This window comes from Phascolarctos cinereus, unplaced genomic scaffold (assembly GCF_003287225.1).
Source record: "Phascolarctos cinereus isolate Bilbo 61053 unplaced genomic scaffold, phaCin_HiC Scaffold_2;HRSCAF=192, whole genome shotgun sequence".
Taxonomy (NCBI): domain Eukaryota; kingdom Metazoa; phylum Chordata; class Mammalia; order Diprotodontia; family Phascolarctidae; genus Phascolarctos; species Phascolarctos cinereus.
In genome coordinates this window covers 34441441-34469127 of record NW_027555625.1, presented here as the reverse complement: position 1 = coordinate 34469127, position 27687 = coordinate 34441441, and the positions used below count along the sequence as shown (strand labels likewise).

At 40.2% G+C, this 27687-nt stretch overlaps 1 protein-coding gene across 2 annotated transcripts in view; it reads left to right on the top strand.

The window, feature by feature from the left end:
• ST3GAL5 (ST3 beta-galactoside alpha-2,3-sialyltransferase 5) overlaps positions 1–27687 on the top strand; it is a 76002-nt gene that overhangs the window by 37495 nt on the left and 10820 nt on the right. For both annotated transcript variants that reach the window (XM_020969481.2, XM_020969482.2), the window contains exons 3-6: positions 4597–4708; positions 15745–16088; positions 22774–22960; positions 25389–25547. In XM_020969481.2, coding sequence (XP_020825140.1) covers positions 4597–4708; positions 15745–16088; positions 22774–22960; positions 25389–25547 — 802 coding nt within the window. The remainder of the gene's footprint in view (positions 1–4596; positions 4709–15744; positions 16089–22773; positions 22961–25388; positions 25548–27687) is intronic.

The following is a 27687-nucleotide window of genomic DNA, read 5'->3' as shown; positions in this document are numbered from 1 at the left end:
TCATTGACTGTGAATCATGGAACACCACAAATCACTAAAGAATCAAAATGACACATGACAGTGGAGAGATTTAGCCTAAAACATGTTAGCAATGGTGACTTGTACGCAAGAAGGAGTATAAACAATTTCATCCAGTAGATGTACGATTCAATTCACCAAACATTCATTAAGCACATGTTCTGTGCAAAGATCTGCATGTGGTTAGAACAAGACATGACCTACTCATTCATGTGCAGTCCAGGCTCTAGACAAAGAAAGGGTCTTTAACCTGGGGTTGGTGAGCTAACTTGTTTGTTTTTAGTAATTTAATAATTATTTCAATATAATTGATTCCCAGTGTAATCCTGTGCATTTTATTTTATTCATTTAAAAGCATTCTGAGAAGGGGACACAAAAAAGTTAACCCCTGCTCACTTTTCCAGTTTCCACTTGCACTGGTAGGTTGGATCGCCAGAGGGAGGCTAGAGGGATGGGGCGTGTCTTTCTAATGCTGTTGCCTGCAAACTTCCATCTGTAAACTGATGTTGATGGTCAGTTGCTATCAATTAGGCAGCTACCCATAGCTTTTAGAAAGGAATATTTACTAAGGCAGAATATATAAGCATGGTTGATATAACAACATCCCTCCCTCCTTAACTAGGGACACCCCCCACAACAAGCACATTCAGAGTTCAGAAGAAAGTGGGCTCATGGGAAAAGAGGCACCTCGTACTTCCTGGTTTCTGGAAGTCTTGTTCTCCTTCCATAGGGTCCAGAGTCCAAAAGATGCCTTTCCTCAATATGTCTAATTTGTCCTTAGCTGCTGATACAGACCGCGCCATCAGCCACCCACATTCCAGGGATGCTGCTGCTATTGGTCGCAGATGGGAATGCCAGCATCGTTTAAACTTGTGAAGTTCACAGGATTAGAAGTGGGAATGGGATGAGAAGGAAACAGGGGCTCGCTCTCTGTCTCTGTCTCTGTCTCTGTCTCTCTCTCTCGCTCTCTCTCTCTCTCTCTCTCTCTCTCTCTCTCTCTCTCTTTTCTCTCTTCTTCCTCCTGACCCCAAAGTGATGCCCTCTCAAGGGCTCGGTCCAAATTGTTTTCGCCATGGGATGGCCTGCAGTTGGAATTCCTGGATTCCATGTTGGATTGCTATTTTATCATCCTGAACCCACTGTCTGAATCGTTTCAAACAGTCCCAATATGTGTCCTATGTAGAATCATTTTATTTCATCCAGTGGCTTTTATTCTTTCTAAATTCGTTATGGACTTAGTTTAATGCCTTTAATTGGGTGATAAAAGTGTCAAGACGGGATAGTCTTGTTGGTAACTTTAGTTAGTTTGGGATGATTGATTCAATCGGGGAATCAAGAGTGAAGGCTGGGGCAGGAAGGTGGCGCAGTGGATAGAGCACCGGCCCTGAAGTCAGGAGGACCTGGGTTCAAATCCGACCTCAGACCAAATACTTGACACTTACTAGCTGTGTGACCCTGGGCAAGTCACTTAACCCCAATTGCCTTAAAAAAAAGAGTGAAGGCTAACTTCTGGATAATGTCAGGGCTGCCCTGGTACCGACTGAAGGGTAAGAGTTCTTGAGGAAGGCCTCAATTATGTTGGGTGCACCCTTTATGGAGGATTTATGGGAAGGCATGGACGTGAGTTGTAAAAGATGAGGAGGTTTGCAATTTGCACCACTGCAGAAAATATCTATGTTGATGAAATCACAAAGTTACTGGCGTATTGCAAAGTATTCTTTGGGAAAATGTGTCCTGAGTTCCAAACAACTGAATAAACATACTTGTGGAACACAGCTTGTTTACAGTTAGAGAAGCATGTTTTGCATGCTTGTGTCTCTCCCTTGTGCCAGTGACACCCCAGACACAGAGGGGACCAGGGCTCATTTGGGGGGATAACAATAACTGACACCTCCATAGATAGGGCTTTAAAGTTTGCAAAGCCCTTATATACATCATCCTGTTTGATCCTTACAAGAACCCTCTGAGGTAGGCACTACATGGATTATTACTTCCATTTTACAGATGAAGAAACTGAGGTTTAAAGAGGTTAATTAACTTACCTGTGGTCATAAATTAAATCTGAGATAGAATTTGAACCAAGGACTTCTGGATTCCAAGCTCAGCAGTCTTTCCACAACATTGTATTGTCATTCCAGGTCCTACTATTCTCTCTAAGCAACGTTGGTGTTAGTAGAATTGAGATGAGGCCTTCCTTTGCTGGCCTGGCTGGGGTTACAGTATCCCTAGCAGAACTCATGGCGAGCTCCAGAAAACTATATTAGGACTTTCTCCCTTCTTGCAGCTCCACCTTGAAGCAGGATCTTATTTTCCCCTTTGAGAAGTAATGCATCCTCTGACTTTGGTGGTCTTCCTTGGAGCCTTTAGCCCCAGCCCAGCAACAGCAAAGTTGTCACAAACTCCAGTAATGTCAGTTAAACCCTATGTGCTTTCCCACTTTAATTAGCAAAGGCATAGAATCTTGTCCCATAATCAGGGAGTCAATAAGCATTTATTAAGTGCCAGTGATGTGCTGAGCACTAGAACACCACAAAGAAAGGCAAAAGACATTTCCTGCCCTTGAGGAGCTTACAGTCTAAGGGGGAGCCAACATGCAGACGACTAGCTACAACCAGACTACATGCAGGATAAGTAGGAAATAATCAACAGAGGGAAGGCGCTAGAATCTGTGTAGGGGCATTAAAGCCTCAATTTTCCTCAGATTTGCTCTGGGATTACTCAGATCATCTGAAGTTTGTCAGCTCTCTCTACTAGATATTAGAACCACCTTCCATGGTTACTGTTTTAAGACACTTGTGCTCTGAGGTCTTTACTATTCTCCTAAATCAACTTATGAGACAATTAGCCTCGACATGTATTTATGAACTGCCTACCCAGGGACCCGTGGAACAAAATGTGAGGAATGCTAATATAGAAAGCTTAAAAGTGCCTCAGGTTCCCTATCTGTAAGATGAGGGGATTAGATGAGGAGATTGAACTTAATGGCTTCCAAGACCAATTCCAGCCCAAATCTGTGATCCGTGTAAGCCACTTTTGGGACCTTTTCAGAGGACCGGCCAGAGCTTCCATTTTATTGACAAAGCCTTTAAACCCAGAGCCACTTCCATGCCATAACGTGGCCTCATGGTAGAACTTTTTTAGATTATACATGTTTGTGTGTGTACAAAACAGATGTAACTGAATCTACACAGATTTAATTTGTGGAGGTAAGGAAGAGATACTTTAACAACTGTTGCGCAATGGTACTTATAGATTGGATCCTTTAGTATGGTGCTATATATAAGGAAGATGTGGGAAAATGATCAAAGGATTCAAGAAGGGCCTTAAAATGATGAAAGTTACAAGAAAAGAATTCAAATACCAAGGATGTATATAGTGTGGCCAGGTCATTGGAAAGCAGTCTAATATAAAAGCTTTTTTCATTCAATGGGCCTAATTTTAATTATCACCTTGTATTTAGGAATAGAGAGATGTCCAGTATAAACAAAGAAAATTGCCTTAAGCTATGAGAAGATAAAAGTTAACTAATTTTAAAACTCTTATAACTCTCTTACTCTTTCATCTTTTTGTTTGTTTTGTTGGATGTAGAAGAAGGAAGGAAATTGCATTGATAAGAGCGTACATTAACATTTCATCTTCAGGATGCTCTGATTCCAGCTTTTCACGCCCTTATTACTCTTTCATGGGAGTGATAGAGGAGAAGAAATTGAGTAATTATCTAGATTATCGTGGGAAGTCTATCATAATGGAAACTGAGAAGCCATTAAGCCAGTTCCTATTATCATCATCAAAGGCAGAGGCATTCTGCCTGAATGCCTCATCACAGTAATACAGCTCAATTTCCTTAGAAATAAAAATGACCTTTGTTTTTAATGTGTCTGCCCTCTGTTTTTTTTTTCTTCTAATGATAAGAATGACTTAAGCTATTTCTTAAGTATTTGGCTTTTGTTGAATCTTTTAAATGCTTTTAATTTGTCTTAAAGTAGCTAGTGCTGAATGTTAAAACAAAGATCAGTACGTGTATTGTTTCTCATCATTCTTTTGTGAGTACTAACTGCATTTTGAAATGGCTGCAGATTGTAAGGCAAGTTTTAAACTGTATTGGGGCTATTTATAATAAAGGGTACTCTGTAACAACATTTTTAGGAAAGGAAACATGCAAATAGTTGACTGGTAGAAATTAGTCAAGAGAAAAAAATTGTTCCCTTCTTTCCCAGCTGAAGTATTTTAAAAATTTTCACTCTTCTAAATGAATGAATGAAAGGAAAAAAAAGTCATTTTTAAGTCCTTGTTTTCTATGTGCAAAGCACCATAGGGACATAAGGTGGAAAAGCAAGATGGTGCCTGTTCTCAAGGTTCTGTCACTTACTTATGGGGGAAACAGCAGAGATGTTATGTTAAATCTTTGATTTGAATGATTTCTTCACTTAATGTTTCAATTTTATTGTTCTTGTAAAATATGTTTCTAATAATAGATGATCTCCAGGGCCCTTTATCTCTAACGTTCTATCTAGAGAGTGCTAGGATTACCACCGTCGAATTGTACACAAATAAGTAATTTAATTTTTCCCCCCTCAGATGTTTGCTATTTGTGTTTGGAGTGTGGATCCTTTATATCCTCAAATTAAGTAACAATGCTGAAGAATGTCACATAAAAAGAGTGCATTATGTGGATCCTGAGCGTGTAAAGGTTTGATATTTCTTAAATGTTTTGTTTTGTTTACATTTTTGAAACTTTGTTCCATGCATGTGAATTGATTTTCCTTAAGAAAATTCTAATGCTAGTGGTATCTGGCCTCTAAAATATTAAATGTTTATTAGAAAAGGTAAATGTTGAGTAAGAAAGTAGATTTTATTTCCTATTTTGCTCTAAAATTTCACTGACAACCCCCCCCCATTTATCCTTAACATATTCTATACTTCCCAGCCTTCCTAACCAGTACTTCTAGGTGCCATCAACGTATATAGCCAGTCTAGTTTAGGGAAACACTGTATCAGATCATAGAGTTGGTTCCTGTAGGTGGATGAGCTAAACATGTTTAAGGACTACTACATGAACAGTTAATCCCATCACCAAAAGGTTATAATGAATTTTTTCAAATATTCAGTAAATTCCTTCAGTTACTGGTCTAAAATAAACAAATGAACAACAACATCCCCCCGCCCCTTTTGATCCCTTCCACTCTTTCAAGCAATTAGCTCATCTCTGCCCTCCTTGGAAAAAATACTTTTGAAAAAGTGACCCTTGATCACAGGCTTGTTTTAAGGATCAAATGAGAAAATCATTGTAAGGTGCTTAGCATGGCGACTGGCACATAGCAGGTACTTAATAAACACTTATACCCTTCGGGCTCCCAACACCACCACCACCACCCCTGCAGCATTTAATTCTGTTGACCATTACTTTGTTGATTGTCTTTCTGCTTCTCCCAATCCTGTCTCATTTGTGTTTACTCTGCTTCTTCCTTACCCCTAAATATTGGTATTTTCTAATATTCTGTTCCTGGCCCTGTTCTCTTCTTTTTCTGTTTTCTCCCTTGGCCACCTCACTTTGTCTCATGGCTTTAACTCATCTTTATTTGTCTGACTCCCAAATCTACATGACTAGCTTCACCTTGACTTTCTCCCCAGTTCTGGACCTGCATTTGTAACTGCTGATACCCACCTGCACATCCTACATGCACCTGAAACTGAAGTCATCCCAAATTGAGCATACTGGCTTTCCCCCAACCCTGTTCCTCCCAGTTTTCCTGTGTCTGTCACACATGTTCAGATCCTCGGCATAGAGACACACAATGTGGTATAGTGGGAAAACTGGTGGCATTGGGGTCAGAAGACCCAAGTGTACAGTTGCTGTGTCTTTGACCTTAAGCTGCTTAATTTCTCTGAATTTTAACTTCTCCATCAATAAAAAGGGATGAATAGTAACACATACAATAAAACATAGTACATCACATATTTATGTAGTGATTTGGACAGGTGCATTCCCTACTTCCACTAGACCAGAAGTTCCATGAAGATGGAGATTGTATCTTATTTATCCCTAGTACCTAGCACAGTCTCTGCACAGACTTGGTCTTTAATAAGTGTTTGCTCAATGATATTTCATCTTTCAGGACAAATTTTAAATGACATTTTACACATTAAAGCCAATAATTTTTTCTATATTTTCATGGAGTTGTTGTGGGCCAGAATACCAGGGAAACTGAGAAGGTATGAGTTAATCCTTCCCACTCCTGCCTCCTCCAGTAGCACATAGCCATAAACTAGAGTTTGAGTTTGAGAAAAGGACATTGATGGAGAGCTATGTGATTTGGCAACCCCTATCCTCTCTACAAGACTCTTTGTTCTGCAGACTTAGAATTCTCATATGTTCCCTCTTTATGAAGGAATTTCTTTATCTTCTTTTCTTTACCTGAGATACAGTTTCCTGTATTTCCATAGGAATTATTAGCCCTTTACTAGTGCAGCCAGGATTTGTTTAAAAATTTTTTTTTAAATTTCTCGGCTTACTTATCATGTGGCACAGTAGTGTCAAACTCAAAAAGAAACAGATTCCCACAGGCCACATATTGACTTAGAAAACCACAGAATAACATTTTCTATGTGATACTGCACTTTTATTTATTTTGTTAAACAATTTCCAGTTACATTTTCATATGGGTTTATCCAATGATTTTTTTGTTTGTTTAGAGCCATTTTTTACAGGTATTTGGAAGGGTTTCCAATGATTTTTTTTTAAAAAATGTAATGTTATACTCATCTGAAAACCAAAAAAGTGGCTTCTTCATTGCATTAAAGGTTCCCCATCTTTAGGTTAAGAACAAATAAAATGATTTTTAGCATTCTTACAACACCTCAAACAAATGAGTGCAGGGGAAAGCCAGGTATCCTACTGTAGCCCCTTGTGCCAGAAGGAGAATTTAACATGAGAAATGGTACAGAGAAGGAAAGCGGTGTCAGACCCCTGTGTCTGATCTCATCAGGAGCATTTGACAGGAGAAGGGCCATGGAGGACGCTGAGAGAGAAGCAAGGCTTAAAGTTATCAGGATGCTGTAAGAATCTCTAAAGATTGAGCATTTCCAGTACAGGATGTTTTGGGATATTCCCAGGTTGCATCTTCTTAATAGAAGGGGACACATTGTTGCGATGATTGTGGTTTTCTGTGTCTGGGGTTCAAAGAGGTCCCTTATTAGGCTCATCTTAAAAATCAACACCTGTCTCTCAGGGAAGAAGCTCAAGCAGTTTGAAAGGGCAGCTCTAATATGAAAGTACATTTAAATGTTATGGGGGGGGCACATCAGTGTCAGTTTAAGTTTTTGGCCATGTGGTCAATGAGAGATTTGACCTTCTCTTCAGTAGCTAGGGCATTGGCCTGGGATTACATTTCATGCATAGCCAACTTATTTGTTACCAACATGGTAACATGGTGTGTGTGTGTGTGCACAGTTGCCTATGACCTCATACAGCTCTTCATACAGCTTTCATCTAAGATGGAGATTCTTTTTTTTTATTTTTATTTTTCAACATTCACTTCCATAAGATTTTGAGTTTTAAATTTTCTCCCCTTTCCTCTCCTCCCCCTCCCCAAGATGACATGCAATCTGATATAGACTCTACTTATACATTCATATTAATCATATTTTCACATTAGTCGTGATGTAAAGAAGAATTCGAACCAATGGGAGGAACCACGAGAATAAAGAAAAAAACAAAACAACAAAAAAAGAAAGCAAATAGTATGCTTCGATCTGCATTCAAACTCCATAATTCTTTCTTTGGATGTGGATAGCATTTTCCATCATGAGTCTTTTGGAGATGTCTTAGATCCTTACATTGCTAAGAAGAGATAAGTCTATCAAAGTTAGTCATCGCACAACGTGGCTGTTACTGTGTACAACGTTCTCCTGGTTCTGCTCACTTCACTCAGCATCAGTCCATTCAAGTCTTTCCAGGTTTTTCTGAAGTCTACCTGCTCATCATTTCTTATAGCACAATAGTATTCCATTACATTGATATACTACAACTTGTTCAGCCATTCCCCAATTGATGAGCATCCCTTAAATGTCCAATTCTTTGCCACCGCCGAAAAAGCTGCTCTAAATATTTTCGTACATATGGGTCCTTTTCCCATTTTTATGATCTCTTTGGGATACAGACCTAGAAGTGGTATTGCTGGGTCAAATGATATGCACAGTTTTATAGCTCTTTGGGCATAGTTCCAAATTGCTCTTTAGAATAGTTAGATCAATTCACAACTCCACCAGCAATGCATTAGTGTTCCAATTTTCCCACATCTTCTCCAACATTTATCATTTTCCTGTTTTGTCATGTTAGCCAATCTGATAGGTGTGATGTGGTACCTTTGTTTTGATTTGCATTTCTCTAATCAATAGTGATTTAGAACATTTTTTCGTGTGACTATAGATAGCTTTAATTTCTTCCTCTGAAAATTGCCTGTTTATGTCTTTTGACCATTTATCAATTGAGGAATGACTTATCCTGGGTTTTTTTTTGGGGGGGGCTAGGCATTGGGGTTAAGTGACTTGCCCAGAATCACATAGCTAGTATGTGTTATGTATCTGAGGTCTGATTTGAACTCAGGTCCTCCTGAGTCCGGGGCCGGTGCTCTCTCCACTGCGCCACTTAGCTGCACCTGACTTGTACTCTTTTTTTTATTATTATTTTATTAATTTATTTTGATTTGTCGACAGTCACTTCCATATGCTTTTGAGTTTAAAATTTTTCTCCCCCTTCCTCCCCACCACCCTCCCCAAGACGGTGTACAATCTGATATAGGCTATACATTTACATTCCTATTAAATATATTTTCACATTAGTGAAGTTGTAAGTAAAAATTAAAACCAATAGGAGGAACCGTCAGAAAGAGGAAACAAAACTCAACAGAAGAGAATAAAAAAAATGATAGCGATTCAACTTCCATAGTTCTTTCTTTGGATGTGGATAGCATTTTCCATCACGAGGCCTCTGGAGATGTCTTAGATCCTTGTAATGCTGAGAAGGGTTAAGTTTATCAATATTAGTCATCGCACAACGTGGCTGTTATTGTGTACAACGTTCTCTTGGTTCTGCTCACTTCACTCAGTGTCAGACCATGCAGCTGACTTGTACACTTACAAATTCGACTCAGTTCTCTATACATTTTAGAAATGAGACCTTTATCATTCTTTCCCAGCTTTCTGCTTCCCTTCTAATCTTGGTCACGTTGCTTTTGTTTGTGAAAAAAATTTTCAGTTTAATCAAAATAATCCATTTTGTATTGCATAATGTTCTCTGTCTCTTGTTTGGTCATAAATTCTTCCTTCTTCATGGATCTAACAGGTGAACTATTCCTTTCTCTCCTAGTTTACTTAGAGTATCAGTAAGGTGGAGATTCTTAACCTTGTTTGTGTCATGCACTCCTTCGATAATCTGGTGGAGCCTGCAGACCTCTTCTCAGAATTGCATTTTTAAATGCATAAAATAAAATGCAACATATTACTAAGGAAACCAATTTTAATTAAATAAAGATGTAATTTTTTTCCCATCCATGTTCACAGACTCCTTGAGGGTCTGTGGACCCCAGGTTAAAAACACCCAGCCCTAGGCAAAATTTCAAGTAGATGTTTGATTTTCAATATTTTCTTTCTGCATTCTTTTCCTCCATTGGTATAGTGAATGCCTCTTCTCCCTGAGGGAATATGTGTGTGTGTGTGTGTGTGTGTGTGTGTGTGTGAGAGAGAGAGAGAGAGAGAGAGAGAGAGAGAGAGAGAGAGAGAGAGAAACAGAGACAGAGACAGAAGGGAGAGACAGCAGAGAGAGGAGGGAGAGAAGACTTATCACAACAGAGAAGAGCAGAAAAGGTGCCCTTTCCTTTGTCAGATAGGTTCAACCTTCAGGCGTATTGCCTTGGAGACTGAGGGAGTGTTGGTACAGAGTGCCATTAAGTCTGGATCTGGCTGCCATTGTGTTCTCAAGGCTCAGGAGTTCAGGCTGGGGCACTGAGGAATAGGGGGCAGTGCCTCAAAGGAAAGCTGGACTCTGAGAAAAGGTGTATGGGAGGCTTGGTTAGAGATGTGACTCTCTCTGGGTCTTAGCACTTTGTCCTTCTTAGCCCACTAGAATACCCTGGAAGGGAAACTTAATTTGCCTTTGGTTCTGCCCTAGTTGAGGCAGAGGGAAATCTAGTGGAAACCTGACTCCTGCAGCATCAGTTTGGAACTCATTTCTGCAGCTTTGGCCTCCAGGAGCATGAGCACTGTGTCGGCAGCCTAGAGTTGTCCAGGTGCCAGCTTAGGGAGAGAAGAGGGTGGCTGTGAACATGAAGGTCCTTGGCCCTTTGGAGCCCTTGTGTGTCTCTTTCCCCCACTCAACACCCTCCTCCCTACCCCACACCTGAGCTGACATCAGGCATTCAGAATGAAACGGAAGGACCACCTGGCATTGGGCTCAGAGCCACGAGACCTGGGGTCTTGTACTGACTTGAAGGCCAGGGGGGTGAAAAACTTTATTCCCCTGAGTCTTAGCCCCTTCTTATAAAAGGGGATAATGTCACTCACATCTCCTGCCTCCCAAGAGTGTTTTAGGGTGAGCCCTTTGTTACTTTCCAGCTTTGTCTTTCCTGAGAGCTATTACTTGTGGTTTGATATGAATGAGCTGGTTCTTGGGCCTGGCACACATCATGCCTGGGCATAGGCTGGTGCTCCAAGGATCCAGAATTGATTTTCTGGAGGCCTTGTAGTCCTTCTCCACCACTATGAGAGACTCAGGGGAAAGAGCTTTATCCCTTCCAGCACTTATATGTGGGCCTACTTGTCCCAGATCTTACTTTCTAACTCTACTTTTCCTTTTTTGTTGTCTGTCTGTCACTCCCTGTTCATCTGTCCAAAGTCGGTCACCCCAGTGCTTTTATGCCTTAAGCCTCCAGGACCCAGGACGTTCAGGGCTGGGCCTTGTGGGAAGGGTATAATAGGGATGACCAGACCAGATTCTGGAGTGAATACGGAAAGAAAGAGAAGCAGAGGATGGGGCCAGGAAGAAGGAAGACCAGGGAAGACTTCAGAAGGCTGTTTTAGGCAGAGAGGAAGACAGAATCCAGGAGGTAGCATAGGAAATTCCAGTAGTAGGCAGAATACTGCCCTCAGAATGAGGAAGACTTAGGTTTAAATCATTTGGCATTTACCAGCCATGTGACCATGGACTCTTTATTTAGCTTCTCTGAGCTTCAGTTTACTTACCTGAAATAGGGACTTCTCTAAGATGCAGGGAAGGTGCTGACTTGCTAGGCCAAAAAAATCACAGGCTAGTCCCCGTCCCTGCCCTCAGGGTCGAAACGAGGCTCAAATGAAAGGGACCATCCCCTCCAGACTCTGTCCTTTGACAGGGAAGCAGTTAAGTGACTTCTGGAGGGACATACAGATAGATAGCAGATGTCTGAGACAAGTTTAAAGCCAGGTCTTCCCAGCTCTGGCTCCTCCTGTGTGCCAGGCACCATCCGCATACAGAGCACTTTGACAATTTTAAACCATTATATTACCACCTCTTCTTGCCCTTTGTGTCATCATTATTATCATTGGATCAAGGACCTTTGTCTTTTGATGAACATGAATGTCACTACCCACACTAGATGAGGATTAAAGATACATTGACACTGTGTATAGACTCTGGACCACTAACAAAGATTTTCTTAAAACTGCAAAATCCCCATTTGGTTGCATAAAAATCACGTTCACAAGTTACATTCATTTAGACGAGTTCTCCTTACTGTTTATGCTGAGTTATCATGAACCACAGTGGTATCAAACTCAAAGAGAAACAGATCCCTGCAGGCCACATATTGACTTGAAAGCCACAAATTAACTTTGTCTGCATGGTATTGTGTTTTTACTTATTTTATTAAACATTTCCCAGTTACATTTTTATCTGGTTCAGTTTTGCCGTGTATTGTGGCCTGGGCCATGAGTTTGACAACACAGATATAGCACATGCTTACCACTAAACATGTGACAAAATAACTGTGTGAGTTTTATTTGATTACAGCCCAGATTTCTGTTCCAGAGACATAGGGATTTGCTAGTTAATAGCTTCTTAACAAATGAAAAAATCTCTAACTCTAAACATGGCAATATAGAACTTTAATTAGTTTTTTTTTTTTAATAGCTAACTTTATCCTGTCTCTGAAATTTTTTTCTTCTTTGAGAAATCCTTAGTAGTATGCCTAAGGTCATAGGATTTAAAGCTGGAAGGGATCTTAAAGATCAAATCCATCCCTTTTGTTCTACAAATGAGGAAATCACAGGGGTTAAGTGACTTGCCCAAGAACATACAGCAAGGTAATAGCTGGGCTATGATTTGAAGCCACGTCTTCCTACTGGGCCCTCTCTGAGATATGGTCTCTTAAGGACCACTTGTGCCAAAGGTTTGTAGCTTATGTAATGGGAAGTTCTCTCGATCAACAAGTGAAGCCTTTCCTGTGTGTGTGTTGTTATGAGTGGCGATCTCAAGAAAGATCATTGCATGAACTTCAGAAAACCTGGAAAGACTTGTATGGACTGATGCTGAGTGAAGTGAGCAGAACCAGGAGAACGTTGTACACAGTAACAACCACGTTCTGTGATGACTAGCTTTGATAGACTTGGCCCTTCTCAGCAATGCAATGATCTAAAACAATTCCAAAAGACTTATGTTGGAGAATGCTATCCACATCCAGATGCAGTTTGAATGCAGATAGAAGTGTACTATTTGCTCTTTTTTTCCTTCTATTTTGTTTTGTTTCCTCTTTCTTGTGGTTCCTCTTATTGATTCTAATTCTTCCTTACAATATGACTAATGTGAAAATATGTTTAATAGGAACGTATATATAGAGCCTGTATCAGATCGCACAGCCTCTTGGGGAGGAAGAAGGAGGGGGAGGGGGAGAAAATTTAAAACTCATAATCTTATGGAAGTGAATGTTGAAAACTAAAAATAAATTAATTAAAAAAATAAAGATCATTGCATGTCAGAAATCCATCTTCTTGCGTGGTCTAGTCTAGGGGTGGGGAATATTGCTCTGAAAAATATTTGGAAGAAAACCAGGTAATCTGTTCTGTTTTTAACCTTAATGTTGCAAATTGCACAAGACTTTAAAACCTGGGAGTTTCAAAGTAGGAAATAGGTTGTGTCTGGTAGCGCTGGTGTGCAGGCTTCCTCCATACTGTTTAGATGTGGAGGGGATTCGTCTTTCAGGTTGAAGTCAATCATCTTTAAGTTACTTTCCAATTTTCTGATTCTATTAGTACCTGTGAGGGTATGTATAAGTAAGTCCATAGTGTGCCAATTGGACTCTTCCTGTCAATTTGATGAGTTCTTATTCTTTTATCCTTTTAAGGCAAAGTGCTTCTCATCTCCTTCAGGATGCTTTATTTTAAGCACTGAGTGCCTCTGTTGAGGTGGCAGCTAGGTGATGCCACAGTGCATAGTGCTGGGCCTGGAGTCGAGAAGACTTATCTTCCTGAGTTCAAATCTGGCCTCAGACACTTACTAGCTGTATGACTCTGGGCAAGTCACTTAACTGTGTTTGCCTCAGTTTCCTCATCTGTAAAGTGAGCTGGAGAGAGAAATGGCAAACCACTCCAGTATTTCTGCCAAGAAAACCCCAAATGGGATCATGAAAAGTCAGACACAACTAAATAAAAACAACAGCTCTATTGAAAAGTTATAGATTCTCGTTTCTCTGTTTTTTGAGTAGTTGGAGAATCACATCAGTGTGAACAGGGACAAAGGAAAATGATTTGTCCTACTAGCACCAGGGCTCCAGGGCCTTTTGAATTTTGCATGTTGTTTTGCATTCCTGTGAATTCTTGCTGCAGCAGGACAGAGGAGTATTTCCTGAAAGAGTTGCGAAGTCTGTATCTGACTCTGGGCAAAATGCAAGTGTGGCCTTGTTTACAGATAAAGCAAGAGGAATTTCAAGTAAATTAATGTGGGCTGATGGGAAGGATAAAAAAAAAACAAACCTCCACTGCTTTGGAGCGTGAAAAACAATGCTAGGCAAGTCACCTTTTTTCATAGCTCACTCCTCTTTTACAGCTGAGGAAAGTGAATCATAGAGAGATTATTTACCAAGATGACTGAGCTAGCTCGTGGGGAACCTGGGACTAGAATCCAGGTTTTCTGTTTCCTACTTCTATCTGGGGAAGGGAATAAGCATTTATATAGTGCTTACTACATACTAGGCACTGTGCTCAACACTTCAGAAATATAATCTCTAATCCTCACAGCAGTCATTTTACATGTGAGGAAATTGAGGCAAACAAAAGTTAAGTGACTTGCACAGTTACCCAGCTAGTGAGTATCTGAGGCTGAATTTGAACTCAGGTCTTCCCGACTCCAGGCATGGTGCTCTATCTACTGAGCCACCTAGCTACCTCTGATGTGTATCATATGCAGAGCATTATGGATTGATTTTCCTTATTGTAATTCCCTCAAAAACCACATATTAAGTATTGACCATTCCTGCACTGGTAGCCACTTTCTATTTAGCCACCTGTGACTCATGAGAAAGAATCTGAGTGGAAACAAAGTTGTATCTACTCAAGGCCCAACACTCTCCAGGACTCTCAGCTGGTGACAAAGGGTGGGGAACCCTTGGCTCAGCCTTGGACCCTGGCCTTGATCGATCTAGAGTCCCGCTGTTGCTGATTCTTCCTTGGCTTCACAAAGTCCACTCCGCCCTCTCTTTTAGATCTGCCTCATTCCCTGCTGCCGCATCCTTTCCACATATAGACACACCTCCTGCCTTTTCTCTCCAGCTCCAGATAATTTGGTAATGGATCTCTTCCTGCCTGTGCAGTTTCTCCTTATCTCTGGCCTTCTCAGACCTAGACTGTGCCACTCTGGGTGGTGCCACCCAACCAAGATCTGGCCGCCAGTATGTGTACCCCTCGATATTAAATGGTGCAAAGGTAGATAGAGTTTGGGTGTGAGCCCAGTTATGTGCAAAGACTGTGCTGCTTATTTGTTGGGAGTAAGCCTTTGTGTACAAAGGCCATGAAGCTGTTAAGTTGCATGACCAGGTAAATTTCTTATCTACCTTGCTGACACAGTCATGAAGAAGATACATTCCTTTTGATGTTTTATATGTGAAACTTTGTTTCTTTGAGAATTATGCCAAGGTTGTCAACACACAGGTCCCAAGTGTATTGGTCACGACTGGGTGTTTTTTGTGTTTTGTTTTTGTTTTTGTTTTTACCAGCCTGACTGAATTTATGACATGACCTAAAAATAGGAAAGTTCTGTGGCAGGTTCCCTACTCCTATTATGGGATATTATAACACTAAACAGCAAACCTGAAAAGTAAAGTCTTTAACACCTAAACATAGATTTTTTAAAAATCTCTGTGTATTTTAGAGGAACTTATAAAATTCCTAACAGGGTTGGATTGTACTTGCTTAATTTGGCATTCATGGTAACTGACGTAAGACCATTGATTTATTAGTGGACACTCAAAAAATAAATACTGCTTGATAATTTAGTCTGCTTATAATTCCAAACCTCTTAAGTTTTTTTCTCATACATAAATGCTCTTAGCTTTAGAAAAAAAAATATATATATATAAAATGTTTATTAAATGAAAAGAATAACAGAAGATAGGCCAGTCTTTAAGACACTTGGTATCTATAAATGAATGCTTATAATATCTAAAACTTTTTCTCAGATCAAATTTTGCTTCTTCCCTATTTTAGAGAGCACAGAAATATGCTCACCAAGTATTGCAAGGGGAATGTCGACCCCATTTTGTGAAAAAGGAGATGGAACGATTATTTGATGAGAAATATGGCACAGACTCATCCCCTTTTGTGAAAGAAAATATGGAAATGAATGAAGATATATATAAATACGATCCTCCATTTGGATTTCGCAAGTTCTCCAGTAAACTGCAAAACCTTTTAAAACTTTTACCTGAGTACGATTTGCCCGAAAACTTGAAAACAAAACGTTGTAAACATTGTGTTGTTATGGGAAATGGTGGAATACTGAATGGACTTGGACTGGGTCATATATTGAATCAGTTTGATATTGTGATAAGGTACGTGATAGTCTACTGTTAAAATTGAGTTTGTTTCTTAGAGAATTCAGTTTCTAAGTCCTTCATGAGTCTTCCCTGTGTGGTGAGGACTGTACTAAATACTGTGGGACACATTGAGTCTTGATTCCTGATAAGACAAAGTGACACGTATGAAATAATTGAAGACATTAGGTAATTAGATGTGTGGCAAAACCAGATATGAATACGAGTAGGAAGAATGACAGAAATGTGAGAAAAGCAGCCAGGGAGGCTTTTATCAGGGACTTCTAGAAAATAAGGATGGAACCAAGTCATGGCCGGTCCTGAAAGCCAGGCCAAGGAGGTGGGGCTTGGTGTAGGTGGTTCTTAGACAGAGGGGCGCCATACTGAATCTGATGCCTTAAAAAGATGAATCAGGCAGCACAGTCTGTCCACTTCTTCATGGGGCCACCATGGAGGGGAGCCTTAGGTTCTGAAGGTTCTGCCAGTGGAGATGTATCAGATTCCACCACGCTGGAAAGATGTCAGGTTCAGCCCTAGCAGCAGACTATGTTGGCTTCCTCAGGGCTGACCTAGTTAAGTGTAGAAAAGCTCATCACCAGCAGATTGGCCCCTGAATAATACATTTTCTGATCATGATGACCAATGAAACAGATATCGATCATTCTCCATTCTTTGATACCCACTTCTGCTTTGACGAGGGAATGGTGGTAGAATGGGGGGCAGAATGGCCAAGAATTAGTTAATGTTAATGTAGTCCTAAAAAAATGGAACCACTATGGTTTTGACATGCTCACTACCAATGTGAACATGAAGCTTGAAGAAGTCAACAATCATTTATTAAGCACCAATTGTATGCCAGGCACAGTGCTAAGCACTGGTGATAGAAAGAAAGACAAAAGAAGCTCCCCATCTAATAAGGGAGACTACATTCCATTTACATAGATATATGCAGAATGAGTTGGAAATAATTAACAAAGGGAAGGTGCTAGAATTGGGGGGGGGTCAGAAAGGCTTTTTAGAAGGTGAGATTTTAAGTGGGACTTGAAGGAAGCCAGGAGATGGAGATGAAGAGGGAAAGAATTTCTGGCATGAGAGCAGCCATTGAAATGCCCCAGGTTGGAAGATGGAGCATCTTATGAAAGGAACAGCAAAGAAGGCCGGTGTCACTTAATAATAGAGCACATCTGGGGAGTATAACATGTAAGAAGACTGGAAACTTAGGAAGAGGCCAGGTTATGAAGGGCTTTGACTGCCAAAGACAGGATTTGATCCTGGAGGTGATAGGGAGCTACTGGAGTTGATTGAATAGAGGGGTGACATTGTCAGACCCATCCTTCAGGAAGATCAATTTGATAGCTTATTCTCCACTCATAAAGACTCGTGGATGGCCTTGAGTTGGAACAGACAACTTAGGGAGACCAATCAGAGGCTATTTTTTAGTCTTGATGAGAGGTAATGAGGACCTGTATTAAGATGGTGGCAATGTCAGAGAAGTATAATGAAGATACAGATATATAGACATATATATACACACACATACATATATATGTTATGTAATGAAGGTAGAATACATAGGACTTTGCAATGGATTGGATATGAGGGTGAGAGAGAGAGAGAGAGAGAGAGAGAGGAATTGAGAATGACACCTAGCTTTCAAGCCTGAGTAAGTGGGAGGATAATGGTGTCCTTGACAGCAATAGGAGAGTTAGGAAGAGGGGAGGAAAGATAAGGAATTCAGTTCTGGACATGTTGAGTTTAAGGTGGCTCCAGGATATCCAGTTGTGGTTGGCTAGTGGATAAGTAGATCTGAGAATAATCAGCACAAAATGGTCATTGAACTGAAGGGAGCTGATGAGATCACCAGGGAAAATAGTATGTGGGGAGAAAGAAAGAAGGCTCAGGATCGGGCCTTGGGGGACATCCACAGTTAATGGGCATGACCTGGCCAAAGAGTCAGCAGAGGAGACTGAGAAACGGTCCCAGCCTACGTGTAGGAAGAGTACCTGGAGAGGGTAGGGTCATGAAAACTTAGAGAGGAGACAGTATGAAGGAGAAAAGAGTGATTGATCATATGAGAGGCTGCCAAGAGGTCAAGAAGGATGAAAAGTACTGACCATTCACAGATGTTCCCTTGAGTGGCCTGGTGTGAGGAGTGGGTCAAGTTGGATTCTCCATTCTCTTCAAAGTAACAAGAAGCCATTTCATGGCTCATTTGGTCATTTGGCCTTGTGTCCGTGATGAGCTTAAGCAAGAAGGCCATTGTGAAGATAATCGTTTTAATGTATGTTGCAGAGGATAGAGAAAGAGAAAATGTTTCTCAAAAACTTCACAAACGCCTCTAAACCAAATTACCGTGTTCCATAATGCACAGTGACTTTACTCCCTGGCCATCTTCTTGTCAGCCACCATGCCACCCAGACCAGAAACCCAGCCCCAGAGATATGAGTCCTTCATCCCCGGAACAGGAGATGAACAGGATGTCCTCACTAGTGGTTACTTCAGTCACCCACTACACCTAGGCCCAGCTCCAGCATGTCACTGTGCACATACCCCCTCCAAAGCTCCCCCGCTCTGCACCATCACTTTCCAGTTCTGGTATAACAATCAAATAAGCAGTCATTGCTCTTAGGGTGTGTGGGACATTCTGTTCTCCTATGGCTCCACTCACCACCTCTGTAATGTTCCTAATCAAAATAACCCTCTTTAGTTACCATTCCTTATGTGGGCTGTCTTCATTGAATAAGACATTGGTAAAGCACTTGGCACTATGCCTGGCATATAAATAAATGCTTCCTTCTTTCTTTCCTTCCTTCCTTCCTCCCTCCTCCCTTCCTCCCTCCTCCCTTCCTCCCTTCTTTCCTTCCTCCCTTCCTCCCTCCCTCCCTTTCTTCTTCCTTCCTCCCTCCCTCCTTCCCTTTCTTCCTTCCTAACTTCCTCCCTCCCTTCCTTCCTTTCTTCTTTCCTTCTTTCCTTCCTTCCTTCATCCCTCCCTCCTTCCCTTCCTTCCTTCCTCCTACCTTCCCTTCCTTCTTTCCTTCCTTCTCTTCCTCCCTCCCTTATTAGAATGTCAACTTCTTGAGACAGGGACTGTCTTTACTTTTGAATTTGTATCCTCAATGCTTAGCCCAAAGCATGGCATGTAGTAAACATTTAATAAATGCTTTTTCATCCATTTCGTTCATTCAAAAAAGTGGAAAGTAAAAACTTCTTTTGGGAAATATTATTTAAGATACAAAATTAAAGAACCCAAGTGTTTGTTTCATAGTTTCATAGATTTTTGAGCTGGAAGGGGAGTTAGAGATCATGCAGTCCAGTCTTCATTTTTTTTTCAGATGAGGAAAATGAAGCCCAGAGAGTGTAAGTGACTTTCCTGAGATCACACAGGCTTTTCCCATGGTACAGTGCACTCTATATCACAAATACCTTCTTCAAAAAGAACAACTAGGGCAGCTAGGTGGCTCAGTGGATACAGCACCGTCCCTGAAGTCAGGAGGACCTGCGTTCAAATCTGGCCTCTGACCAAACACTTGACACTTACTAGTTGTGTGACCCTGGGCAAGTTACTTAACCGCAGTCGCCTAAAAACAAAACAAAAAACAGATGTGGTAAACATGGCAAACAACTTCACACGCAAATGAAACTATCTTTACAGACAGGAAATGACTACCAATATGGGACTCAGTCCCAAGTTAGCTGTCTTTATGGTCATCCATTGGTTAAAGCAAAGTCAAAATAAAACCAGACTAAAAGGAAAAATTAAAAAATAAGAAGAAAATCTTTTGTGCGGTTTCCATAATTCCAGTCCAACTTACTTAAACTGTTAATGCTGAAAAAAAATGGAACGTGGAAAAAAGTAAAGTCATTGACTGTGATTATCACTGTTTGCAAGATAAGTTTAATTTACGTAAACCAGATGCCACAGCAAGGAGACCAAAGGACCCCAGAAAGTGGCTCAGCCAAGTAGGACTATGTAGCAAGTAAAGGCAGCACTGATAGAGGGTACAAGCTTTTTTTCAAAATATTCTTGGGGATGGCGGAAGATTGTGAACAGTATTGTCTTATAAAACAGTACAAGTCAGTGTGTGGGAAAACTTGGCGTTAAACTTAACAAAGCCAAGGCTCCCCAAAACATTTAGAGATTCGGTACTATTCAACAGAGCCCTGACTTATGTGCAAGGAGCCAACGCTGGGGATGAAAGGAAAAAAGAGGTATAATAATCCATTCCCTCGAGGAGATTACAGTCTTCTGTGAGAAGGCAACATTAAAACAAACCAATATAAGGCAATTTGAGGAGAGAAGACCAGCAATTGGAGGGGATCAGGAAAGGCTTCATGGAGGAATGAGCCCCCAAATTAGGCCTTGAAGGAAGATAAGGTTTCCAAGAAACAGGGTGAGAAAGGAATGTATTCCATGCTTGTGGGACGCGATTTGTGCAAATACATGAAGGAATGGAATGGAATGTTGAGTATGAAGAATAACTTTGGTTAAAAGTTCAAGTTCATGAGGGGGAGTAATGTGAAATGAGGTGACAGCCAAATTGTAGAGGTCCTTAAGTGTATAGCTAAGGAATTCATATTTTACCCTAAAGCCAAGTTTGGGGAAGGCAAAGCAGGGGAGTTAGTGACATAGTTAGATATGTGCCTTATGATTATCATAGCAGCTTTGTGGAGGATGGATGGGAAAAAAGATCAGCTGGAAGCCAGGACACTAAGAGACTATTACAATAGTCTAGGGGAGAGAGAGCTCATGGGAGCCAAGAACTAGGGTTGTGGATGTATACGTCTTTAGAGAGATGAGTGATTTGACAGATATTGTGGGGATAGGCTTGACAGAACTGAACAAGTGATTAACTGTGGCAATAAGGGCAAAGTGAAAGGTTAAGGATGACTTTGAGGTTACCAACCTGTTTGGGAGATAAGTGATGCCTTTAACAGAGATAGGGAAGGTTCGAGGAGGGGCACGTGATATGTCTGTTCTGGGACATTTGGAGTTTGAGATGCAAGTGGAACATCTAGGTGAAGGTGGACAGGACGAAAGTGAAATAGATGATATTAGGTCCCTTCCAGGTTTATGAAGCTATATGGATGTGAGGATGAAGAGCTATGAATCCATGAGGCTAGGAGTCTATGATCTAGACTAGATCGAGACTAGAATCGAGAAGAAGGATTAGGATTAGGATTGACTATCCAAATGTGGAATAGGAATATCATAAACCTGCAGAAGTGGTTGAGATTCTCAAGAGAAAGATCAGATAGAGACAAGGCCCCAGGGCAGAGGTTGAGGGACATGTCCACTTAGAACATGGGAGGCCAGTGAAGAATCCAGCAAAGACTGAGGACTGTTCAGACAAGAAGGATAACAGATAGGTGCAAAATGGAACAGATTTGCCAGCATTTCTTTAGCCACCCCTTCTCATTATTTTGACTTTACTGCCTGAGTGCCTCGGCAAGGAAGGTGCTTGGTAAGGAAGTTAAAAAAGGCACTTAAGGAGATTGTAGGAAGAATGGCCAAAGTATGTACAAACAAGTAATCCCTGCTGCAGACAACGCAATTTTAAAGATGATCAGGGATTGACTTTCAGAGTATTTCAGAGACTGAAACATTTCAAAAGAATGAAAAAGACCATAGATGGTGAATAGTAGAGTGACATTTTCAAGGTGTGTGTGATATTGAAATGAATAAACAGCAATGCAGAAACAACAGGATGGTATCCATTTTTAGACTTTCTTTGAGAGGTGAAATTAGAAAGCCACAATGTTGATTTATGGGATTGGAAAGTAGAACCTATGAACAAGAGGTTAAAACTAACACAATATACATACATTCACATATACATATGTGTGAATACATATAACACACAAAAGTGTGTTTACATATATATGTATATATAATATATATGTAAACACACTTTTGTGTGTGTTTCTTCCTTCCTTTCTTTTTTTCTTTCTCTTTCTTTCCCTTCCTTTCTCTTTCTTTCTTTCCTTCCTCTTTCTTTCTTTCTTTCTTTCTTTCTTTCTTTCTTTCTTTCTTTCTTTCTTTCTTTCTTTCTTTCTTTCTTTCTTCCTTCCTTCCTTCCTTCCTTCCTTCCTTCCTTCCTTCCTTCCTTCTTCTTCTTTCTTTCTTTCTTTTCTTTCTTTCTTTCTTCTTTCTTTTTTCTTTCTTTCTTTCTTTCTTTCTTTCTTTCTTTCTTTCTTTCTTTCTTCTTTCTTCCTTTCTTTCCTTCTTTTCTTTCTTGTATTATTACCAAAAAAAAGTGGTAACCAAGCCAACATTAACAATTGCTGACCCACTTGCCTCTTTTTTTGTATAAATAAAATTTTTGAGGATGGTCAATATATATATGTCATGTGTCATTTGTGAAAACATGAGAGGAAGAAACAGTCCAGGCTTCTGTAAAGATTTTTTTCTAACCAACCACGTCTTTAGCTGACTGACAAGTATGGAAAGTATACCATCCCACTATTAGATTTTTGTTGTTGATGATAATTACAAAAAAACAAAAATAAAAAAAACTTGATTCAGTGGAGTTAAATGGTCACCTTAGATTTGTGTGTGATGTGGAAAGGACTACTAAATGTGCATTTATGACTTTAACTGCATGCACACCTTGTTTGAATAACATGAAGGTCAACGACAGGTAATTAGTCTGATAAAGTTGTATTTATTTTAACATTTACTTTTCCTTTTTTAAAAAAAAAATAGGTTAAACAGTGCACCAGTTCAGGGATATACAGATCACGTTGGGAATAAAACTACAATAAGGATGACTTACCCAGAAGGAGCTCCATTATCTGACCTCGAGTATTATTCTAATGACTTGTTTGTTGCGGTTTTATTTAAGAGTGTTGACTTCAACTGGCTTGAAGCAATGATAAAAAATGAAACAGTGGTAAGGAATGAAAATTCATCTACAAAATATATGCTTTGATTGAAACAAGGTTTGAGATTTAGTGCCAGAAGAGGGCCTTTAAGAACCATCCAGTCCAACTGGTTCATTTTACACCTAAGGAAACTTATTCACCATCACCTAGGTCTGAAGCAGCAGTGGACTGATTTAAAAACAAAGCAGACTTTGTTAATTCAAATGAATTATCCTTCAAAGTGGTCCCCTTGGGGAGGCTATACCCTGATCCTGAAGATGAAGAGTTTTACAACTCAGTTTTTGGGATATTTCTTTGTCAATTGCCTCCAGAATCTTGATTGAGCCACACGGGGGGAAAAAAACCAGCCTCATCACTACATTAGTCATATGAACAAATAACATTCCCCAGTTTAATCATCTATCATTTATCAGAATTTGTTCAAAATGACTTTTGGCCATTCTCAAAAATTGAGTCTGCCCTCAAAGGATGAAAATATACCACCATTGAGTATATTTAAAAGGACAGAATACAAGTTATAAAGACAGTTCCAAAAGAGAACTTCCAAAAATATTTTGAGCAAACCTTAGCATCATTTAGAGTTGTTGGGGTTTTTTACATAAAAAGTGCACTATTTTATTGTCACAACTCATATATATGACCCAAGTCATAATATCACTTGTGAAAGAGTAACTGCTTTCAGGGGTATATATGTATGTCTATATGTGTTGGGGGTTTTTTGTGTTGTTGTTATGTCTATATATTTTTATGAGCAGCAAGGTGACACAGTGGATAGAATGCTAGGCGTGGTGTCAGGAAGACTTGAGTCCAATTCTGGCCTCAGACACTTACTAGCTAAGTGACCCCGGGCAAGTCACTTAACTCTGCCTCAGTTTCCTCATCTGTAAAATGAGCTGGAGAGGGAGATTGTAAACCACTGTAATATCTCTGCCAAGAAAACCCCAAATGGGATCATAAAGAGTCAGACATGACTGAACAACAACAAATGTATTTTTGTGTATTTGTAGATATACATAAGTATTAGCCATATGAAAATGGAGCATTTTATATATAATTTTAAAAATATAACTACTATTTAACCTTCCAAATCATACCAGATTGTTATATGCCCATGGGGAACTTAGACCTTCAAAGCTTATCACTATGAAGTTCTTCAAAATTGTCACCTTTTTCTATAGGGCAATTAGGAGGCATTGAAGAAGGTTTTAAATTAGAAATCAGAATTATATATTCCTCAGTCTATACCATTCTAAAAAACCTTGAGTAGATTCAGAAAGGAAGAGAAAGGAGGAAGGAAAGAAGGAAGGAAGAAAGGAAGGAAGGAAGGAAGGAAGGAAGGAAGGAAGGAAGGAAGGAAGGAAGGAAGGAAGGAAGGGAGAAAAAAAATGGCCTGCCTTCTTCCAAAGTTGGAAGCAGTGGTAAAAAAGAAAAGAAAAGCGTATTGTGTATTATTTGTTTGACCTAAATTGCCAGTCACCATTTGGAAGGCTATCTGTTCTATACACATTACCCCTCTTGACAAACTAGCATAGATCATGAGAACAATAAAGTTTTTCTATAGGTTTGAGTTGTGTTGAAATAGTGTAGGTAAATGGAAAGAAGCATGGAGCTTGCAAAGAGAAGACCAAGGTTTTAGTACAAGGTGTGGTGCTAACTCATTCTGTGCTCATATCACCCTGAATCTTAATTTCCTTATCTATAAATTTGGAAGTAATAATACTTGAAGTACCAACCTCACAGGGTTGAGAAATGCTCTTTGTTTTGAGCAATGTATGAAGTGGCATGGTACAACATCTCAAAGGTGGAGGGGATCCTCAGTGCTATTCTAATCTAAATCTATCCCTGATTGCAAGTGCCTTACTAACTCCACTGAGTGATCATTCGTGTTACACTTGAAGACCTTGAGTGAGGGTACTATCTCTGGAAGGATCCCATTTTGAGTATCTCTAATTGTTAGAAGTTTTTCTGTATGTCATACCTATATCCAACCATTTAGTTCCATCCTCAGGCCAAGAATGAGCTTACTCTCTCTCCCATATAACAACCCTCAAATACTTGAAAACCACTCGTGTTCCCTCTCCCCCTCCCTCAACCCTCAAATCGCTGTTTCAGGTTAAGTAATCCCTGTTCCTTCAAATGATGCACATATGACAAAAATCTGCTCTATAAATAGAGGATAAGTTCCAGACTTGGGATTTTAATGTGTTCTCAAATGAGGAAGCAGCCACCAATGTAGGCGGGCACCTTCTCTGCAACTTTAGCCTTAGTGACCTAGCATGCTGAGGAACTTGTCCAGAGTCAGACAACCAGGAGATGTCAGAAGTGTTACTTGACCTTGGGTCTTCCTGTCTCCAAGGCCAGCATTTTATGTACTGCCTCTTACATAAACATGAATCACTATTATTAATATTATGAAAAATTACTTCCCCTCTTCAGCCATTTTGGGTACGCCTGTTCTTTTGGAAGCATGTCGTTGAGAAAATACCACTCCAATCAAAGCAGTTTAGGATTCTGAATCCAGCCATCATTAAAAACACTGCCATCGACATGCTGCAGTACTCAGAACCTCAACCAAGAATCTGGGGCTGGAGTCAGGTATGGTCCTTTTGGTTAAAAAACCCAAAACTGCCATCTCTGGGGAGGGACCACACTTAGCGTTGTTCCAAATGTGGTAGACTGAGTGCCTAGTGTCTGCTGCAGCAAGAGTAACCCTGTCACCCCAGGACATTTATTAAAAACGTGCGTGTCCGTAACTCTGTACCTTAAATAGAAGATTCTGAGTGAATTATTAGGCTTCAGTGACTGAGCTGAGTAAAGAGTAAGCACGTTGTAACTCTTGTGTATCACTATTGTATCATTTAGGATACCATCGCTGCAAGACCCAATTTTATATGTGACTGTGCAGAACACTAAAAGATGCTGATTGGCTTGTAAAATAAAATACAGCTTTTTGTCCAGTACAGTTCAATGTGTATCATGTGTGAAAGCAGAGGGGTATTTAATGAAGGTTCTATGCCTGTGTGAAGTATACAAAGAGGACCACAGAACAAGTCCTGCCCTCGAAGAACATAGAATCTAGTAGGGAAAATAACTTTGTTGTTGTTGTTGAGTTGTTTCAGTCTTGTTATGTAAATATAAGTAACTGTCACACCATAGGGTGTAGTAAAGGATATTGTAGGGTGTGGTAAGTTAATGGGAATTTAGAGGAGAGAGAGAGAGACAGAGTCAGAGACAGAGAAACAGAGACACAGAGAGAGAGAGAGAGAGAGAGAGAGAGAGAGAGAGAGGCAGATAGGGAGATCAGTTGATCGTTCAATCGATTACATGTGGTTGATTGGGAAGGGGGAGGAACCAGGGAAGGAGTAGGAATCATTTGAGCCCACCCAGTGGAGACATCCATATAGAGAACAGCACACACAAAGGAAAATATAGAGTGTATTTGGGGAACCAGTAAATAATCGAGTTTGTCTGGAATAGCAAGTACTTTTAGGAGAATATTAGGGCTAGACAGATAGGTTGTAGGCAGTTTGTAAAGGACCTTGATTGCTAAACTGAAATTTAACTTTCTTCTGTAATGATGTTTGGTGTCATGTTGATGTCCACGCTCAGGAGTCTGTTCATTTTAGCTGAAATGGTACTAGAGTCATAATCTTTTGGTCTGAATAGCCCGACTTCCTATAAAGGCAGTTGGCATGCTTTCCCACTTAGTGCGGTTTTGGGAAAAAAATGATTTTTTATTAAATAAAATTGTCAAGTTATTCATGAGCATAATTATTGAAACAGCATTTAAATAGATCTTAAGGTTTTTCACCCAAAAAGCCCTTCCCCTTGCAAACACCAGGTCCTATACTTGTACTCTTGACGTACTCTGCCTCATGTTCCTGTTTTCTTTCCCTCTTAGTCTTTTCCTCTTTTCATCTTCATTCTCTCCTCATCAATTGGCTCCTCCTTGCTACTTAGCAATCTTCCCAGCTCTTCCATATCCTATGAGAGAAAAAAAGTCCACTTGGCCCTTCCATCCCCTTATGCTATACTCCTCTATGTGTTCTTTTTTCACAGCCACACTCGTAGAAGATGTCGTCTACAATCATTGCTTCCAGTTTCACCCTTTCAAACTGGTTGCCTCTTGAATGAAAATTCTTAAATTGACCAAATGTCTCTGAACTGCTAAATCCAATGGCCTTTTCTCAGTCTTTATTCTACTTGGCTTCTTTGCCATTATTGCAATTTCCAGTCTCTTGGATATTCTTTCCTCCCTTGGCTTCTATGATACTGTTCTGTCTTGGTTTTCCTCTTGTCTGTCTGACCACTCCACCTCAGTCTCCTTTGTTTGCTCAATCTTTCAGCCTAGTTAGTTTAGGTTCCTTGAATCTCTTTCTTGTACCTTCTCTAGAGGTAGTCTGTCTTGGTGAGACAATCAGTTCCCACAGGTTCATTGATCATGTTTATGTTAGAGATTCCCAAATGTACATATCTAGCCCTTGTTGCTCTCCTGGACGCTGGTCCTGTATTGCCAGCTGCCCACTGGACTTATTTCCCCCTGGATGTCCGATTGTATCTCATTCTCAGCTTATCCCAAATGGATCCCATATTCCTCCCCAAACTACTATATTTTATCCTCCAAACTTCCTTCTTTCTGTCACCCTTCCCATCAGCCAGGTTTGCAATCCTAGTCTCCTTCCTGACTTTCCCTTCTCTTCACCCTGCCCTCCCAATATCCAATCATTTGCTGACT